We start from the raw sequence: 20660 nt of genomic DNA, 5'->3' as shown, positions 1-20660 counted from the left end.
TTGCAGCCCTTCTAGAACAATGTTAGCTCCTTCAGGGCCCTGTTGTTCTCTGGGAGTTCGTGTCATCAGACTCATGGTAGTTACAGTCCATGGACACCTGGAGAGCCACAGTTTGGCCACCCCTGAGATTCTAAAGCTATGACAGGTTCTGATGTATGTACAGAGCAAACAGCAACCTGTTCTGTTTAGGTCAGGGTATGATTTGGGAATCCCACATGGGCCTACTTCTCTTTAACCCAGATTAGGCTGAAAGAAACAACTGGACCAAGAACATCTAGGAACCTTCATGACTAATAAGTATGAGAAGAACACGGAAGTACCAAAGAGTCTTTCCCCGTTGAGGTCCTTGTTCCAAATGAGACATGAGAATCATATACTCTCTCCTGAGCTCAATACAGGAAGCCTGGGCTAAAAAGATAATCGCACACACCTACTATCATTTACAGTGCAGTCCTAAACAGAATTATACCTTCCTAAGTCCACTGAAGTCAACTGGTTTAGAAAGGTGTAACCGTGCTGTGCATGCACGGCTAAAGCTTCAGATACCTCGATACACTGAGCGTTCTCTTCCTAACACTCCCGAAGGAATAAGTGTTTTAATACAAGTATTGTGTATATCCAGGCTTGAGGCTACAATTGGACTGTGGCCAGCTACATCACCTACTGTGCAGCATCAGTATTGGGGAGAACTGCGAAGTGCAAATAATTACCTCACCTGCTCAGTCACAGGGGTTCAGTCATTGTATGCCCAGTGTTCAAACTCTAACCAGCAGTAAGCTAATGGCAAAATTTGTTTTCCTCCAACATCCACAGAAAGTAGAACAGAAGCAGCTGCTTTAGGATTCCCTCAGGAAGTGAAACGTGGGGTATAAAAACCAACTCTCTCTTCCTTCTCTTGGCGGATCATGGATCTCGTCTAACACGACATCTTGCTGATTCTGTTCCAATTTCTAATATATTTCCATCCCTCGAAGTGTCAGATTACTCAGATATAATGAATGAACGCCCTTCCCAGGATCCTTGGATAAATTAGGTTTATGGTTAACAGAAACACAAAAATATATAGGTGATGAGGGGCCCTACAAGTTACTAAATGCCCATTGTAAGGTTAAGGCTGTGAGCTCTGACACAGTTTAAGGCCTCAGCATGTCTGGACCTGACCCACCTTTGAGGAGAACAAACATTTTAGTTATAATCGTCCTCCAAAATGTCTAACCGATCATGGGGAATTCACCTGCATCAGACACCTCAGAAAGAGGAAGGAAAATGAAGTTTGGAAGCACAAATAGAAACTGCCCCTGCTTTTGCTTTGACTTCGGCATGGAGCATCCCCGGCCGGGATCAGCCCAGAAAGGCTGACGCTGCAGCGAGACTGCTTCGCCTTCCCCTGACCCCGCAGCGGAGCCCTTCCTAGTCTCCCCCCCCCCCCCGGGCCTGTCTCCCCTCCCCTTGAAACTCCTCATGCCATTGGGGTAGTCGCTGAAGCGGAGAGCCCGCAGGGGTGCCGCGCCTTCCTTGCCCCGGCTTCGGGCCCTATAAGGACGGCGGCTGGCCGGGGCAGAGCCGCAAACTCCTCTTGGCGGGCCATGACGCCGCTCTCTCGCTCCCGGCACGACGCCCTCCTGCCAGGCGGGGCCCTCCTGCTGCTGCTGCTGCTGCTGCTGCTGCTCGTGGGGCGCGTCCAGTCGTTGAGCATTGCTGAAGAGCCGGGTAATCGCCTTCGGAGAGGCTTTGAGTCAGACAACTACCCGAATGAGTATTTTCTACGCACGGTGGCAAGGGCTCTTCGCGATCGCGGCCTCTAGAAGTCTTTCGTCTTACCTGCTATATCTGACCCTTTTAGATTGAAATGGATGGTGGGAGGGGGGCGGGGGGGGATTTGAGTCTTGCCTCCCTAGTCCTAGTCCCATCCTGTAACCACAATATCAGGTTGCCTCTTGAAGGACAACTGGAAGATGATGGAAGACTTTGCAAAATGGCCATGAGACAATTACCTCTTGCTTTTGGGTTAACTTTCCATAATACTCTGCTGCCAAGTCTGCGTTTGTTGAAGTGGGATGTATTTATAATGTGCCTAGACACTGCAACTGGATTGTGCTGAAGCCCCTTTTCTTTCCCCTTTTCTTATAGACCCCTATGATGTATGCCTGCAGCCCAAACAAGGAGGATTATGTAAGAGGAAGAATCGTAGGTGGTATTACGACAGGTACACTCAACACTGCAGGGGGTTTAATTATGGTGGATGTGACGCGAATGCCAATAACTTCAGAACCTTGAATGAATGCGCATCACTGTGCCATAGGATTCATTGTAAGTCCAGTTGTTGTATAATTCTGTTCTCGAATGGTGGCTTCTTCTCATGCTAAGTGTTCATGGCTGATCTGTACTCCGACCATCATGGCCACAGAATGCTGGTTCTATTGTTCACCTCTTATATAGCCACTGGTTTCTACAAATTTATTGTAAAATTGGATTTTGAAACCTATTTTTTTTTAAGTATGCATACACAAGAGCCCCTTGTGCTGCAGAGTGGTAAGTGGCAGAAAGCTGTCTGAAGCTGTCTGTCCATGAGGTTGGGAGTCCGATCCCAGCAGCCAGCTCAAGGTTGACTCAGCCTTCTATCCTTCCGAGGTCGGTAAAATGAGTACCCAGCTTGCTGGGGGGTAAATGGTAATGACTGGGGAAGGCACTGGAAAACCACCCTGTATTGAGTCTGCCATGAAAATGCTGGAGGGTGTCACCCCAAGGGTCAGGCATGACCCGGTGCTTGCACAGGGGATACCTTTACCTTATGCATACTCATCATTTGTGAGATGGCCATGCTGTGTCATTTCAGCTCTACAGAATATTGTTCTCATCTAATACCCCTGCTGGGGACGACCTCACTGAGGTTTGAAATAGAATGCAGTCCCCACTGTGGATAAGAGTGGAACAAAAATAGGGAAATAAATAGCCTGTAATTAGTGAGAACACAACCTTCCACCTTTAAAAGACCACATACTTTTCATAGCCTTGTTGCCAATGTGCAGCATGTGGTCAGTGTTCCATGCCTGGAACATGCCACAGTGTAATTCCTTGTAGACGGATTACGGAAGGACTGAGGAACTCCATGGGCCATTGGTCCTGCCAGCCATACCAAAGCCTGCACGGATGGATGCTTTGCTCAACCTGGGTCAAATCTGCACTTTGCTTTTTATCCTCTCCCAGTCTGAATACACCCCTCCCTTCTGCACTCTATTCAGTTTCCATTTTGATTTTGGGTGCTTTTAATTTTCCCTCAGCAACATCCATGACCCTACCTTTTCCCTGCAATATGCAGGAGCGGATATAACTCACTGTATTTGAAGAACCGGCTGTTAAATCCCCCAATATATGTGTAGATCTTCTGCATTTTGCCGGATTAACTTCCACCAATGCTGATGTAGCAAAGCAGTCTTCCCTGATTGGCCAGTGCATCTGTTCAAAGAGTTCCTGAATCCCGGTTGCAAGACTTCCCTCCCAATACTTATTTTTGCCCTGTTTTAAAGTGACAGCACTCCAGAAGCCCACATTTCTCTCAGCAGAGATTTACCTTATTCTCTGTCCCCACCCTGTCACTCGTTCAGGAAAAGAAAACTAGACAAGTAGCTTTGTCATCACCACTCCCCTCCCCACTCTGACCTTTCCCAATCAAGTGCACAACACTTTCTGTTTCAATTCGGGGGGTAGGAAGGAGGAAGACCCGGGTTCAAATCGATCTGAATTCAGCAGGGTTGATAATGGAAAAAAACTAAGTACAGAACCAGCCCAGGTAGCATGGCCCATAAATTGACCTTAGATTGGGATTTTGATTGATACATAGATTCTTTTTCCTTTAGATGTGAAATATTCATGCCGACTACCATCTGATCCAGGACCATGTGACGGTTCCTTCAAAAGTTATTTTTATGACCTAAAGAAAAGGGGTTGCTATCCATTCACCTATGGAGGATGTAAAGGAAATTTAAACCGATTTAAAACCAAAAATGCTTGTTTGAAGTACTGCGATCCTGGTAATCGTAATACTACTTTCTGTACTAGACTGCGGGGATTGGAAGGGACCTTCTAGACTATCTGGTCTCATCTCAAACTAGACAGCTACCCATTTCTGTTTAAAGTCCACTAGAGAAGAGGAGAGTCTACCTCCCCTCTTGGTCATCAGGCCCACACCAACAGGGGGGGGGGAAATGGAGGCACTGTTCTCACAAAATTATGTGGTCCCTCTGAAGTCCCAGCTTTCGTTCTTCTTCTTCTTCTTCTTTTTTTACTGTCTTCCTTTTCATTAAGTAGATATATGGGGAAATGTGTGCAGTTGTTTCTAGATTATCAGGATACTAATGGGAGCTCTAAGAGGCTGTGGAGTTACTAAACCATTCTTGACCAATAAAATCACAGTCCAGTAGCACCAACAAACATTTAAATCTTTTAAACAAATATTTTATTGTGCTACTTCAGACCCACATGGCTACCCATTTAAATCTATTCTTGACCATGTTTACTTACTTTCCTATCTGGGACACCTGGAAAAACACTGGTTGTCTAAAAGCCTTGGAAAACCACACCTTCTGTACCCCCTTGCTCAAGCCAACTGGGGGTAGAGAGGAGGGCAGGTAGGCAAAACCTAGCCAGTGAAGGACATGGCCTAATTCTAGCATCCCTGCATGCTAGATAGACAAGCAAGGAGGCTGGCATCACTATCATTACCAGACAGAGGGAGCCATGCCTATAGTACCCAGGTTGGCCATGGCATCTAGGCCAGGAGGCCATTGCTGCTCAAAGGGAGGTGCAAATAACCTGGGAGAGGCGGAGGGGGGGGGAGAAGTCTGCTTCTGGGTCTCGGGACTGCCATCCCTGTCAACCTGTCTGCACATAAACTTCCCTGGGGGTGGAGACAGGGGTGGCACCCTCATCTGTGCAGGTGGAGTTGGAGGGGGGAGACTTTCTGGCAAGGAGGTGGCAGTGCACATGCTCACACTAGTGGCTGAACATGCTGGGCTAGCACTTCTTTTCTGTGCCTATCAGCCCTGAGGCGGATCCAGCTTCTTAAAAGGGGTGCTGGCCAAGTGCATGCCCTGGGATTTCTCAGTTGTCTTATACTGAGGGTGGCCACGTAGCTATCAAATTTCACAGGCAATATCACTTCTCTCCTCAGTGACTCTATCTCCCTCTCCCTCTCCACACTCCACTGATGTTGCACTAATGGAGACGTCTCCAAAATCATAATCCAGGAATGGCTGGAAGAAAAGCTCTGAAGCCCATCTTGGTCAGAAAGGGAGCTCATAATTAGCAGCTGGTGCAAAAAACGTTTAGGGAAACAGGGAGTCCTGGGGGCGGGGGAGGCAGAGGTGAAGGCCAGGGTGACTTTTCAAGGTCATGGGTCCTTCCTTTCCAGTCTGCTGTACCCTTTCTCTTTTCTCCTTCACTTTCATTATACACTAAGTGGCAAGAATTCAGGATTGGGATTGGGCTGCCCCAGATTAAGTTCCCCACTCTTTTGAGAAGCCACTTAGGCCAGCTGGACTCTCAGCCCAATTTTCCTCACAGGGTAGTGGTGGGAAGGACAGGAAGGTGGGAGGAAAGATGTGTTAGCCACTTTGGACCCCTATTGGTTATAAAAACAGGAAATCAGTGTCTGAATAAGGGACATAAACAGCTGCTCCATGCTGATAGTTTAGTCTGATACCATCAAACATTTTGCAATCAGGGTAACTGAGGCAGCACACACCAAACCTCTGCTTCAGGGAGCCCCTCTAAGGCATGCTCCAGCTTGAGTTCTGTCGGATTTGGGGCTTGGGGCAGGATCATTGTCTACTGCCCAGGGGGAAAACTGATGGGGATTCCCCTGCTGATTCCTTCTCTGTTGGATTTAATGAGATCAAATTATGCAATGACCCCTTTCTTGGATTTCTAGATCGTTTGCCTGAAGATGACATCTTGTTGGAATCGTCGTTGCCTGAGTAGAGGCAAGAATGTGACCTTTTATTTATCGCAAAAAATAAACTGCAGGTAAGGGGAGGGAAACACAGACTTGGAAATCAAATTGAAGTATTTAACTTGCAGGGGAGGAAACGGTTTCGTTTTCCTGATGGTAAAGAGGGCCTTTAACATGAAGGGTCTTTAGTCCTCTGGAGGAGGGGTTTTAAAAGAAAGGAAAGGGCTCCAGGAAGAACGTTCAAGAAAAACAGTACAGAATCCAAAAGAGGAAATGAAATCATGCCTTGTATTAGGTTTAACCTTAATCCAAAATGATACAAAACAGTGTGCGAGTTTTTAGTTTGGGCCATTTGGGTAGATTCTACTATAGCAGGGTTTCCCAACCTTTTTATCACCAGGGACCGGTCAACGCTTGACAATTTTACTGAGGCCTGGGGGGGGGGGGTTAGTATTTTGCCGAGGGATGTCACCACTGCCTGAGCCCCTGCTCCATTTGCTTTCCCGCTGGCATCCCTGAATTGCTGCCGCCCACTGGGGGGCGCTGCCAGCAGCAGCTGCGCAATGCCATGCCGAGGGGGAGCCCCAGCCATGGTTGCCATTGGAGAGCACCAAAGGTGAGAAGGCTGCAGAATCGCAGGGCAGCCCCTGAGGCAGCAGCTGGGGAGGAGGATGAGGAGGAGCCGCGACCCGGTACCAACTGATCTACGGACCAGAACCGGTCTCCGGACTGGGGGTTGGGGACCATTGTACTATAGGACACGTTAGAATTTCTGCTCGCATGCACTCCCTTCAGTCAGTTCCGGAAGCTGTTCCTTTAAAGTTGAGGATTTATGTGGCCCACACCTATGTATATTTATTCAGAAAGAAGGGTACTGAGCTGAGTGGAAATATACATAGGACTGTAGCTTTTTTGGAGGTGGGGATAGTCAGCAGTTTGGGGCTGATAGCACCAGGGATATTTCTGTGGTAGATAAACTTCACAAGTGCAGGGGTAGTCAACCTGTGGTCCTCCAGATGTTCATGGACTACAATTCCCATGAGCCCCTGGCAGCATTTGCTGGCAAGGGCTCATGGGAATTGTAGTCCATGAACATCTGGAGGACCACAGGTTGACTACCCCTGGATTAAATTATTGCTGCAATGCCGGTAACAAACTGCCATAGCAAAGATAGTCCCCTTTTCTGCAGGATCTCTTATAGTCTTTTTTTCTCAGCAAAATAGTTTCTGTTTCCACCAGATCCCGAATCATTTATCTATGTATCTCTTTAAACCAGTGGTTCTCAACCTGTGGGTCAGGACCACTCGGCCGCCAGCTGCTCCAGCAGTACCTCTAGGGCAGTCTCCTGCCAGGCACAGCTTGGTGGGACGAGAGGCAGAACTGACCTGACAAACCCTGGGGAAAAAAACAATTTATATACAATCATGAATAATAGAGCTTCACGTCATTGGTCAGTTTCGGTTTAATTTCTGCATAATTTTACGGTTAGGGATCACCACGACATGGGGTGAATTAGGAAGGTTGAAAACCACTACTTTAAACTTCACGTTCACCTTCGGTGCTATTGCTAAATGAGAGTTGAGCTTTCAAGAACAAATGGAGGATCACAGTCCAGACTGAAAGGGTACAAGGAGTTGTGATGAAGGAAGCCCTGTATCACTCAGGGGGAATAAAAATACTCCGATTGTGATTTGGTTCTTTTTTTATTATTATTAATAGGAAAAGACAAACATCAACATAAGGATGAGAAGTCTACAGCAAACAATCACTGCATGGCACATTAAATCACATATCTGAACTCTTTACATGCTCTGTTTTCACCGATTGGGAGACTTATAATTTACAGCATTTGCTTATCATATGTAGATATTATAGAACTGTCCTTTCCGTATACAATAGTTAAAAATGTAATACGCCAGAGTCATTGTGGTCCAGCTAGAAAAATCTGTGTGTTGCACAGGAGGGATGTGTGTGTGTGTGTGTGGGGGGGTCTGATACAGAAGCTTGTCCCTCCTTTCCTTGACCCAGGTTAAGATGGAGTGCAGCACAGCCTAGCCAAAGTATGCGTCCTGTAAGGTTCTGACATTGGAGCATAAAACTGGCCAGCCTTATGAAAGTTCATCTCTGGAAAAGGAGATTGATGTGGATCCAGTGGGATGAATGGGCATTCATACACTGAGGCAGAAGCTATGAGAGTTTATGGCACAGAGTACTGTCCCATAACGGAAATCCACTCAAATTGCTTCTGAGCGAAGCCCTTTTGGGAGCCACAACAGCATATGAAAGGATTACCATTTTTCTGAAGTCCTTAGTGTAGACGAAAGGCTTGATGCAATCTGAATTACAGATGGCTTGTTCATCATCTTGTCAAGGAAAGAATAAAAGCATTAGCACTGTGACAAGTGGAATGAGGGAATCACTTCTGGTGTGATGACATCACCTCTGATGTACACATGAAGTGACATGCTGATGTTAACATGATGCTAATCAGGCAGTCCATCATTTCTCACTGGGTACCAGTGCAGGGCCGGTAACTCTAATGGAAACACATTAAAAAAGCACAAGGAGAAAGTTGGGAAAGACCATTGCTGGTCCTGGACCAGCCAAAGATGGTGGTTATTTTTGTTCACCTCTTTCACTTAAAGGCATTTTTTTTCCTGTTAGGGCCCTCTGAGGACAAAAGTGGGGAATAAATATGTGAGAAGGTAATAAAGAAATATCAGAAAACTGGGGGCCCCAGAACGTCTTTGCTAGCAACAACAACAAAAACCTCTAGGACTCCCTTGTTATTTTTCAGTCTTTTCCTATATAAAGCTCATTAAAGAATACGTAGTAATCGCAAAATTGGAATATCTGAAATTTTTCACATGCAATCGAAGTAGAAATTGAGTACTGTTGACTCTTCATCTTCCCAAAAGACTTATTAGCCTGTTCCTAATAAAGCCGATTTTGATGCTCTCATGGTCTTTGTACTTTCCTGATTTCTAATGACTGGAGCTTTCTTTCAGCTTTCCTCAACTTAGTAAATGCAGTTGGTATCCCCTAGATCAGGGGTAGTCAACCTGTGGTCCTCCAGATGTCCATGAACTACAATTCCCATGAGACCCTGCCACCAGGAGGGTGATTACCCCCGCCCTAGATGAATTATAAGCTTTACCATATATATAGCATTTCTTCAAAAGTTCCATCTGCTCTGGCTTTCTGATTCTTAAGGAGAGATGACTTTATGTATGTATAGGCCGCGTGTCTTCAGCCAGTCACTTCGCGGCAGCATGCATGATTATTAGCACTAAAACCATGAGATACATACATACAGTTAAAATACTAAAAAACTAGCAGTTTGATATCATAAACTCAATATTGATCTGATAATCCCCCATGGGAGAGGGAAATGTAGGAGGACAACTGCAAGCCATTAGGGGAGGCCCATGTAGTATTCCAAGCATATCAACCAAATGCCTCGTGGAAGAGCTCCATCTTGCAGGCCTTCTAGAACAATGTTAGCTCCTTCAGGGCCCTGTTGTTCTCTGGGAGTTCGTGTCATCAGACTCATGGTAGTTACAGTCCATGGACACCTGGAGAGCCACAGTTTGGCCACCCCTGAGATTCTAAAGCTATGACAGGTTCTGATGTATATACAGAGCAAACAGCAACCTGTTCTGTTTAGGTCAGGGTATGATTTGGGAATCCCACATGGGCCTACTTCTCTTTAACCCAGATTAGGCTGAAAGAAACAACTGGACCAAGAACATCTAGGAACCTTCATGACTAATAAGTATGAGAAGAACACGGAAGTACCAAAGAGTCTTTCCCCGTTGAGGTCCTTGTTCCAAATGAGACATGAGAATCATATACTCTCTCCTGAGCTCAATACAGGAAGCCTGGGCTAAAAAGATAATCGCACACACCTACTATCATTTACAGTGCAGTCCTAAACAGAATTATACCTTCCTAAGTCCACTGAAGTCAACTGGTTTAGAAAGGTGTAACCGTGCTGTGCATGCACGGCTAAAGCTTCAGATACCTCGATACACTGAGCGTTCTCTTCCTAACACTCCCGAAGGAATAAGTGTTTTAATACAAGTATTGTGTATATCCAGGCTTGAGGCTACAATTGGACTGTGGCCAGCTACATCACCTACTGTGCAGCATCAGTATTGGGGAGAACTGCGAAGTGCAAATAATTACCTCACCTGCTCAGTCACAGGGGTTCAGTCATTGTATGCCCAGTGTTCAAACTCTAACCAGCAGTAAGCTAATGGCAAAATTTGTTTTCCTCCAACATCCACAGAAAGTAGAACAGAAGCAGCTGCTTTAGAATTCCCTCAGGAAGTGAAACGTGGGGTATAAAAACCAACTCTCTCTTCCTTCTCTTGGCGGATCATGGATCTCGTCTAACACGACATCTTGCTGATTCTGTTCCAATTTCTAATATATTTCCATCCCTCGAAGTGTCAGATTACTCAGATATAATGAATGAACGCCCTTCCCAGGATCCTTGGATAAATTAGGTTTATGGTTAACAGAAACACAAAAATATATAGGTGATGAGGGGCCCTACAAGTTACTAAATGCCCATTGTAAGGTTAAGGCTGTGAGCTCTGACACAGTTTAAGGCCTCAGCATGTCTGGACCTGACCCACCTTTGAGGAGAACAAACATTTTAGTTATAATCGTCCTCCAAAATGTCTAACCGATCATGGGGAATTCACCTGCATCAGACACCTCAGAAAGAGGAAGGAAAATGAAGTTTGGAAGCACAAATAGAAACTGCCCCTGCTTTTGCTTTGACTTCGGCATGGAGCATCCCCGGCCGGGATCAGCCCAGAAAGGCTGACGCTGCAGCGAGACTGCTTCGCCTTCCCCTGACCCCGCAGCGGAGCCCTTCCTAGTCTCCCCCCCCCCCGGGCCTGTCTCCCCTCCCCTTGAAACTCCTCATGCCATTGGGGTAGTCGCTGAAGCGGCGAGGCCGCAGGGGTGCCGCGCCTTCCTTGCCCCGGCTTCGGGCCCTATAAGGACGGCGGCTGGCCGGGGCAGAGCCGCAAACTCCTCTTGGCGGGCCATGACGCCGCTCTCTCGCTCCCGGCACGACGCCCTCCTGCCAGGCGGGGCCCTCCTGCTGCTGCTGCTGCTGCTGCTGCTGCTCGTGGGGCGCGTCCAGTCGTTGAGCATTGCTGAAGAGCCGGGTAATCGCCTTCGGAGAGGCTTTGAGTCAGACAACTACCCGAATGAGTATTTTCTACGCACGGTGGCAAGGGCTCTTCCCGATCGCGGCCTCTAGAAGTCTTTCGTCTTACCTGCTATATCTGACCCTTTTAGATTGAAATGGATGGTGGGAGGGGAGGGGAGGGATTTGAATCTTGCCTCCCTAGTCCTAGTCCCATCCTGTAACCACAATATCAGGTTGCCTCTTGAAGGACAACTGGAAGATGGTGCAAGACTTTGCAAAATGGCCATGAGACAATTACCTCTTGCTTTTGGGTTAACTTTCCATAATACTCTGCTGCCAAGTCTGCGTTTGTTGAAGTGGGATGTATTTATAATGTGCCTAGACACTGCAACTGGATTGTGCTGAAGCCCCTTTTCTTTCCCCTTTTCTTATAGACCCCTATGATGTATGCCTGCAGCCCAAACACGGAGGAGTTTGTAAGGCGTCAATTCCTAGGTGGTATTACGACAGGTACACTCAACACTGCAGGAGGTTTACTTATGGTGGATGTGACGCGAATGCCAATAACTTCAGAACCTTGAATGAATGCGCATCACTGTGCCATAGGATTCATTGTAAGTCCAGTTGTTGTATAATTCTGTTCTCGAATGGTGGCTTCTTCTCATGCTAAGTGTTCATGGCTGATCTGTACTCCGACCATCATGGCCACAGAATGCTGGTTCTATTGTTCACCTCTTATATAGCCACTGGTTTCTACAAATTTATTGTAAAATGGGATTTTGAAACCTATTTTTTAAAGTATGCATACACAAGAGCCTCTTGTGGTGCAGAGTGGTAAGTGGCAGAAAGGCTGTCTGAAGCTGTCTGTCCATGAGGTTGGGAGGCCGATCCCAGCAGCCGGCTCAAGGTTGACTCAGCCTTCCATCCTTCCGAGGTCGGTAAAATGAGTACCCAGCTTGCTGGGGGGTAAATGGTAATGACTGGGGAAGGCACTGGCAAACCACCCTGTATTGAGTCTGCCATGAAAATGCTGGAGGGTGTCACTCCAAGGGTCAGGCATGACTCTGTGCTTGCACAGGGGATACCTTTACCTTATGCATACTCATCATTTGCGAGATGGCCATGCTGTGTCATTTCAGCTCTACAGAATATTGTTCTCATCTAATAACCCTGCTGGGGTCTCCTCAAACCATCTTTGCCTGACACAACCTCACTGAGGTTTGAAATAGAATGCAGGGGGTCCCCACTGTGGATAAGAGTGGAACAAAAATAGGGAAATAAATTGCCTGTGATTAGTGAGAACACAACCTTCCATCTTTAAAAGGCCACATACTTTTCATAACCTTGTTGCCAATGTGCAGCATGTGGTCAGTGTTCCATGCCTGGAACATGCCACAGTGTAATTGCTTGTAGACGGATTACGGAAGGACTGAGGTACTCCATGGGCCATTGGTCCTGCCAGCCATACCAAAGCCTGCATGGATGGATGCTTTGCTCAACCTGGGTCAAATCTGCACTTTGATTTTTATCCTCTCCCAGTCTGAATACACCCCTCCCCTCTGCACTCTATTCAGTTTCCATTTTGATTTTGGGTGCTTTTAATTTTCCCTCTGCAACATCCATGACCCTACCTTTTCCCTGCAATATGCAGGAGCGGATATAACTCACTGTATTTGAAGAACCGGCTTTTAAATCCCCCAATATATGTGTAGATCTTCTGCATTTTGCCGGATTAACTTCCTCCAATGCTGACGTAGCAAACCAGTCTTCCCTGATTGGCCAGTGCATCTGTTCAAAGAGTTCCTGAATCCCGGTTTCAAGACTTCCCTCCCAATATTTATTTTTAAAGTGACAGCACTCCAGAAGCCCACATTTCTCTCAGTAGAGATTTGCCTTGTTCTCTGTCCCCACCCTGTCACTCGTTCAGGAAAAGAAAACTAGACACGTAGCTTTGTGATCACCACTCCCCTCCCCACTCTGAGCTTTCCCAATCAAGTGCACAACACTTTCTGTTTCAATTCGGGGGGTAGGAAGGAGGAAGACCCGGGTTCAAATCGATCTGAATTCAGCAGGATTGATAACGGAAAAAACTAAGTACAGAACCAGCCCAGGTAGCATGGCCCATAAATTGACCTTAGATTGGGATTTTGATTGATGCATAGATTCTTTTTCCTTTAGATGTGAAATATTCATGCCGACAACCATCTGATCCAGGACCATGCGAAGGTTCCTTCAAAAGTTATTTTTATGACCTAAAGAAAAGGGGTTGCTATCCATTCACCTATGGAGGATGTGAAGGAAATTTAAACCGATTTAAAACCAAAAATGCTTGTTTGAAGTACTGCGATCCTGGTAATCGTAATACTACTTTCTATACTAGACTGCGGGGATTGGAAGGGGCCTTCTAGACTATCTGGTCTCATCTCAAGCTAGACAGCTACCCATCTCTGTTTAAAGTCCACTAGAGAAGAGGAGAGTCTACCTCCCCTCTTGGTCATCATGCCCACACCAACAGGGGGGCAAATGGAGGCACTGTTCTCACAAAATTATGTGGTCCCTCTGAAGTCCCAGCTTTCGTTCTTCTTCTTCTTCTTTTTTTACTGTCTTCCTTTTCATTAAGTAGATATATGGGGAAATGTGTGCACTTGTTTCTAGATTATCAGGATACTAATGGGAGCTCTAGGAGACTGTGGAGTCCTGGGGGGGGGAGGCAGAGGTGAAGGCCAGGGTGCCTTCTCAAGGTCATGGGTCCTTCCCTTCCAGTCTGCTGTACCCTTTGTCTTTTCTCCTTCACTTTCATTATACACTAAGTGGCAAGAATTCAGGATTGGGATTGGGCTGCGCCAGATTAAGTTCCCCACTCTTGCGAGAAGCGACTTAAGCCAGCTGGACTCTCGGCCCAACTTTCCTCACAGGGTAGTGGTGGGAAGGACAGGAGGGTGGGAGGAAAGATGTGTTAGCCACTTTGGACCCCTATCGGTTATAAAAACAGGAAACCAGTGTCTGAATAAGGGACAAACAGCTGCTCCATGCTGATAGTTTAGTCTGATACCATCAAACATTTTGCAATCAGGGTAACTGAGGCAGCACACACCAAACCTCTGCTTCAGGGAGCCCCTCTAAGGTGTGCTCCAGCTTGAGTTCTGTCGGATTTGGGGCTTGGGGCAGGATCATTGTCTACTGCCCAGGGGGAAAACTGATGGGGATTCCCCTGCTGATTCCTTCTCTGTTGGATTTAAAGAGAACAAATTATGCAATGACCCCTTTCTTGGATTTCTAGATCTTTTGCCTGAAGATGACATCTTGACGGAATCGTGGTTGCCTGAGTAGAGGCAAGAATGTGACCTTTTATTTATCGCAAAAAATAAACTGCAGGTAAGGGGAGGGGAACACAGACTTTCAAGAAAATCAGTACAAAATCCAAAAGAGGAAATGAAATCATGCCTTGTATTAGGTTTAACCTTAATCCAAAATGATACAAAACAGTGTGCGAGTTTTTAGTTTGGGCCATCTGGGTAGATTCTACTATAGCAGTGATTCCCAACCTTTATATCACCAGGGACTGGTCAACGCTTGACAATTTTACTGAGGCCTGGGGGGGGGGTAGTATTTTGCTGAGGGATGTCACCACCGCCTGAGCCCCTGCTCCATTTGCTTTCCTGCTGGCATCCCTGAATTGCTGAGACCCACTGTGGGGCGCTGCGAGCAGCAGCTGCGCAATGCCATGCTGAGGGGGAGCCCCAGCCATGGTCGCCATTGGAGAGCACCAAAGGTGAGAAGGCTGCAGAATCGCAGGGCAGCCCCCGAGGCAGCAGCTGGGGAAGAGGGTGAGGAGGAGACGCGACCCGGTACCAACTGATCTACGGACCGGAATCGGTCTCTGGACTGGGGGTTGGGGACCATTGTACTATAGGACACGTTAGAATTTCTGCTCGCATGCACTCCCTTCAGTCAGTTCCGGAAGCTGTTCCTTTAAAGTTGAGGATTTATGTGGCCCACACCTATGTATATTTATTCAGAAGGAAGGGTACTGAGCTGAGTGGAAATATACATAGGACTGTAGCTTTTTTGGAGGTGGGGATAGTCAGCAGTTTGGGGCTGATAGCACCAGGGATATTTCTGAGGTAGATAAACTTCACAGGTGCAGGGGTAGTCAACCTGTGGTCCTCCAGATGTTCATGGACTACAATTCCCATGAGCCCCTGGCAGCATTTTCTGGCAAGGGCTCATGGGAATTGTAGTCCATGAACATCTGGAGGACCACAGGTTGACTACCCCTGGATTAAATTATTGCTGCAATGCCGGTAACAAACTGCCATAGCAAAGATGGTCCCCTTTTCTGCAGGATCTCTTATAGTCTTTTTTTCTCAGCAAAATAGTTTCTGTTTCCACCACATCCCGAATCATTTATCTATGTATCTCTTTAAACCAGTGGTTCTCAACCTGTGGGTCAGGACCACTTGACCTCCAGCCTCTCCAGCAGTACCTCTAGGGCAGTCTCCTGCCAGGCACAGCTGGTGGGACGAGAGGCAGAACTGACCTGACAAACTCTGGGGGGAAAAAACAATTTATATACAATCATGAATAATAGAGCTTCACGTCATTGGTCAGTTTCGGTTTAATTTCTGCATAATTTTACGGTTGGGGATCACCACGACATGGGGTGAATTAGGAAGGTTGAAAACCATTACTTTAAACTGAATAAACTTCACCTTCGGTGCTATTGCTAAATAAGAGTTGAGCTTTCAAGAACAAATGGAGGATCACAGTCCAAGTCAGCTCATTAAATAGAATCCAAGAGTTGGAAGGGGCCTGCAGGGTCATCTAGTCCCACCCCTGCAGAATGCAGGAAATTAACAAGTAGCTGCCCACCACAGTGACCCAATTCCATGCCCAGAAGATGCCCTTCTGCCCATCCACTTACTATTTGACTAAGTGCACAGAATCAGCATTTCTGTCAGATGGCTACCTAGCCTCTGCTTATCAATTTCCAAAGAAGGAATTGTAGTTGAAGTTAAAACGTTTTAAATCAGTTTAAATAACTAGACTTTGCAAATATACAACCTTGGTCTACTCTGTTTCAAACAGGTAGCTATATTAGGAAAACAGAAATCAAGCTGCCTCTTTCATATTTAGCTACATTTAGTCCAGCATACATTTCCCTGCATCAAATATGTGACAGGAAATGAACGTTTTACATGAAGAATTATAACCACAGTCACAGGGAACGCCATCCCTTCTCTCTCTGCTTTCTGCAGACTGAAAGGGTGCAAGGAGTTGTGATGAAGGAAGCCCTGTATCACTCAGGGGGAATAAAAATACTCCAATTGTGATTTGGTTTTTTTTTTATTATTAATAGGAAAAGACAAACATCAACATAAGGATGAGAAGTATACAGCAAACAATCACTGCATGGCACATCAAATCACATATCTGAACTCTTTACATGCTCTGTTTTCACCGATTGGGAGACTTAGGGGCTTTTCGCACGCCTTCAAAATCGCACAATGATTGCCAATTGAAAACGCTATTGATTTGCCGTTATGCACAACGTCGTTGACAATCTGCCACACACCTGAAACCGATCCGCAAAAAGGCGCTTCGTTGTAGCGCTTTCAGGGAAATCCACAAAAGTGGATTCAATCTCCGGAAAGCGATACACTCCTGCAACCAATCTGCAACACTAGCGAAAAAGACCTGTGCGTTAACATTGTTGCGGTTTCTACAAAGTCCCTCCCCCTGGCTCTCTCCTCTGATCTTCCGGCGAAGCGATCGCCATTTTTTTTTTCTCCGAGCGAGCGGGGATAAACGCACCAGCGAGCCTCTGTTTAGAGGCTTCCCCGGCTTCAGTCCCTCCCCAGAGTCACTAAGCACAAACAACAGAGAATCCCGTTTGCTGATGTATTTTCCCTTTATTTTTTACACTGTTTTCGGCCGAAAATCGGGCCCGTGAGAGGGGGGGGGATTTTTTTTTTCACTCGGAGGGAGCGTGGCAACAATGAAACGACAGCTCAAACACACCGGGCAGCTGGATGGGTCTCTCCGTTGCAACAAATCAACACAGATTCGTTGCAATGGGTGTGTTTTTTTTTTTTAAACTTTCTTAAAGGGAAAGGGGCTGTTTGGGAGCATGCTAACGGCTGCCCTTTTTGGAGTCGCAATAGCATATGAAAGGATTACCATTTTTCTGAAGTCCTTGGTGTAGACGAAAGGCTTGATGCAATCTGAATTACAGATGGCTTGTTCATCATCTTGTCAAGGAAAGAATAAAAGCATTAGCACTGTGACAAGTGGAATGAGGGAATCACTTCTGGTGTGATGACATCACCTCTGATGTACACAGGAAGTGACATGCTGATGTTAACGTGATGCTAATCAGGCAGTCCATCATTTCTCACTGGGTACCAGTGCAGGGCCCGCAACTCTAATGGAAACACATTAGAAAAGCACAAGGAGAAAGTTGGGAAAGAACATTGCTGCCAGATACAGTATCAGAGTGTTAGTTTTCTTTTCCTGCTGCCCGGAATAAATTTTGACCATGGTTAAAGGTGTGATCATGTTGGTACAAACCAAAGGGCAGGAACTAAACAACTCTTGGCTTTTAGCTCATGATTTCTGCCCTCTGACATCAGATGACTTGGCTCTCTGGGTCCTGGACCAGCCAAAGATGAAGGTGGTTATTTTTGTTCACCTGTTTTATTTAAATGCATTTTTCTATGATCGGGCCCTTTGAGGAGAAAAGTGGGGAATAAATATGTACTTAAGTAATAAATATAGTTCTCTGTAGACTCCAACTAGCATAAAACAGAGGCCCTCAAAACCTCTGCTGTCAACAACAAAACCCTTTTGGACTTGCTAGCTATTTTTCAATCTCTTCTGTTATAAGGTATGCTAAATAATAGGCAGTAATTGGGAAATTGGAAATATCTGAAGGTTTTCCATGTGCAAATGGAGTAGAATTTGGATAGTGTTGATTCTTCACTTTCCTTCCCAAAATTCATATTATGATTATTAGCTTGTTCATAATAAAGTTGATTTTTATGCTCTGACATTCTTTGTGGCTTGCTGATTTCTAATAGCTGGAGCTTTCTTTTAGCTGCCTTCAACTTAATAAATGCAGTAGGTGTCCTTAGATGCCTTATGAGCTTTGATATGTATGTATGTATGTATGTATGTATGTATGTATGTATGTATATATGTATATATGTATGTATAAAGTTCCTTCTGTTCTGTTATTCTGATTATTAAAGAGGGATGCCTTACTTATACAGAGACACCATTAAAAGAATCTTAGTTAGGGGAAAGGTTTGACCATATGATGGAATAACATGGAAGAGTCATGGATATAGTTGTGGGAAGCTGAGATAATCACATTCAGGGATGATTCTCTTCAGCGATGAAAAACCTAGTGCAGATTTTTGGAGGTATAAAATGTAGGCAAAGGTGCCTGGACCTGCTACTAAGGAGAAGGAAGGTTGCAGGAGATAGTCTAAGCCAGGGGTAGTCAAACTGCGGCCCTCCAGGTGTCCATGGCCAGCGAATGCTGGCAGGGGCTTCTGGGAATTGTAGTCCATGGACATCTGGAGGGCCGCAGTTTGACTACCCCTGTTCTAAGCAGACAACTTTTACTTCTCTCAAGATTTCTTTTAGTAGCTGTAGATGACCTCTTGAGCTAGGATTGTAAAAGACAGTCATCAATCCTTTGGGCTGTCAGATTGGGATGCAGTAACTTGCTTTGAGGTAATGGTTGTGAGGTCAGACTTGGACTCAACGGCTGTGTGTTCAAATCCTGCTTTAAGTCACTGTGAGCCTTGGGGCAAATCCCTATCCTGGAGCCTAACTTACTTCCTATATGTTTTGAAAAGGTAAAAATGATAACGGAGGAAATCATATACTCTATCCTGGGTGCTGTAGAGGAAGATTGGGCTAAAAAGATGAAAGATACACACATACTATCATTTATAGTACAATTGTAAGCATTGGACCTTCCTAAGTCCAATGAAGTCAGATTATTTAGAAAGGTGGCCTCACACTTCTAAAGCTTCACATTACTAAGTACATTTAAAGTTCTCTTCCTAATATATCTGCTTTAATACAAGTAGTGTATATATCCAGACCTGCGGCTACAACCAAATTGTGACATGTTACATGACCTACTGCATGGAATCAGTATTGAAGAAAACTAAGATGTACAAAGAATTACCTCGCTCACTCAAGTTCGAGGGTACAGTCATCTGACCAATGGTCGCACTCTAACCAGCAGTAGGTGAATGTAGTGGTGGTGATGGTGGTGAAAAGTGGGGAATAAATATTTAAATAACAAAGATATTTCTCTGTGGACTCCAGCTATCAGGAAACTGGGCTCCCCAAATCTTTTCTGCTGTCAACAGCAAAAACCTTTTGGACTTGCTAGCTACTTTTCAAATAAAAATGATTTTCCTCATTCCTGGCAAGAGAAGAAATTGGGAAGGCTCCACTATCTGGCTAGCAGGAGCTGAATAGGATATTGTGGCATTTGTTTCTCCTCTGCTCACAGGTATTTAATCTCTGGCCATGGCCAGGCTGCTTCAGCGGAAGGGCTTTAGCGTTTTGCTCTGATAAGAACCCGATCTTTATGCAGAAGCCTCATTTTCTCCTGTTTTATGGGGGGGGGCAGGGGTTATATTGTAAGCTGCTTTGAGTCTCATTTGGGACAAAAGGGAAGGGAAGCAAATATTAAATAGCTCTGCAAAAATCCATTGGGGGAAATTTGGCAAGGGGAATAAATAAAACTTAGTATACAGCTGCTCTAGGACTGCCAGACTGGCAGCTCAGAGATTTGTTTTACTTTTAAATCTCTCACCACACCCAGATGTCTCACTCTATTCCTCTTTCGCTATTGTGGATAGACTTAACACTCAGCATGAATAGTGAGGATATGTCACATGTATTGTTGCCTTTCACAGAAGAGCGGGTGAGCCCTTCCAAATGCATTGTGCCCTCTATGTTATGTGTGGGTCAGAAAGCAGGGAGGATGCTAATTCAATCTTCACTCAGCGATAAAGCTAACGTCCTGGCCTTATACAAGTTGGAAGCTCCCAGGAGACGTGATTGAGAATTGTGTCAAATGTAAGGACTTAACATGCATCACGGGAAACGCTGAGCTACATTTCAGAACATCTCCAGCAAGTTATTTCTTGAGGTTGTAATCGTCAGTTCACTTTGTGCATTCAGTTCTACTGAAGCCTGTAGAATTTGGGCAAGTGACTAGGGAGAAAGGCAGGATCCTGCACTTCTTGATAGTTATCTAGAAGAGAGAATGTCAGTGGGTGCTCCTTTCCTGAGCTCTGTATTCCAAGCTGCAAATCCTGACTTTGCCCCATCCACAAGAGGTCCAAATTAGAAACTTGAATTCCCTTTGCATCCGGGTACTTCATTCTTTTTAGGGCTGAGGCAAAGAAATACATGTTTATTTGGGGGTAAATTCTAAGGGGGTTTAAGTCCAAGAAAACATGTTTGAGATTATGATGGAAGACTATTCCTGGAACCTACAAATAAGTG

The 20660-nt window shown here is 45.6% G+C and overlaps 2 protein-coding genes across 2 annotated transcripts; both read left to right on the top strand.

Annotated features, from left to right (window-relative positions):
* Positions 1–1487: 1487 nt before the first annotated feature.
* On the top strand, positions 1488–8897 carry LOC143820664 (BPTI/Kunitz domain-containing protein-like). Its single transcript, XM_077303730.1, has 5 exons — positions 1488–1710; positions 2131–2310; positions 3858–4031; positions 5930–6024; positions 7670–8897. Exons 1-4 carry the CDS (start codon positions 1587–1589, stop codon positions 5977–5979), a joined length of 528 nt encoding a protein of 175 aa, XP_077159845.1. The 5' UTR covers positions 1488–1586; the 3' UTR covers positions 5980–6024; positions 7670–8897.
* Positions 8898–10897: 2000 nt separating this feature from the next.
* On the top strand, positions 10898–18128 carry LOC143820665 (BPTI/Kunitz domain-containing protein-like). Its single transcript, XM_077303731.1, has 5 exons — positions 10898–11136; positions 11555–11734; positions 13299–13472; positions 14401–14495; positions 16480–18128. The coding sequence occupies exons 1-4, from the start codon at positions 11013–11015 to the stop codon at positions 14448–14450; spliced, it is 528 nt and encodes a 175-aa protein (XP_077159846.1). The 5' UTR covers positions 10898–11012; the 3' UTR covers positions 14451–14495; positions 16480–18128.
* The last annotated feature ends 2532 nt before the right edge of the window (positions 18129–20660 follow it).

Source organism: Paroedura picta, chromosome 11 (assembly GCF_049243985.1).
Source record: "Paroedura picta isolate Pp20150507F chromosome 11, Ppicta_v3.0, whole genome shotgun sequence".
NCBI classification, from domain to species: Eukaryota; Metazoa; Chordata; class Lepidosauria; order Squamata; family Gekkonidae; genus Paroedura; species Paroedura picta.
The sequence above is the reverse complement of the archived record's forward strand: the minus strand, read 5'-3'. Positions and strand labels throughout refer to the sequence as shown.

Coding starts and splice junctions, on each gene's coding strand:
- LOC143820664 (XM_077303730.1), top strand. CDS start 1,587: ATGACGCCGCTCTCTCGCTCCCGGCACGACGCCCTCCTGCCAGGCGGG. Junction 1,711..2,130: donor GAGCATTGCTGAAGAGCCGG/GTAATCGCCTTC, acceptor CTTTTCTTATAG/ACCCCTATGATGTATGCCTG. Junction 2,311..3,857: donor ACTGTGCCATAGGATTCATT/GTAAGTCCAGTT, acceptor TTTTTCCTTTAG/ATGTGAAATATTCATGCCGA.
- LOC143820665 (XM_077303731.1), top strand. CDS start 11,013: ATGACGCCGCTCTCTCGCTCCCGGCACGACGCCCTCCTGCCAGGCGGG. Junction 11,735..13,298: donor ACTGTGCCATAGGATTCATT/GTAAGTCCAGTT, acceptor TTTTTCCTTTAG/ATGTGAAATATTCATGCCGA. Junction 13,473..14,400: donor TTTGAAGTACTGCGATCCTG/GTAATCGTAATA, acceptor TTGGATTTCTAG/ATCTTTTGCCTGAAGATGAC.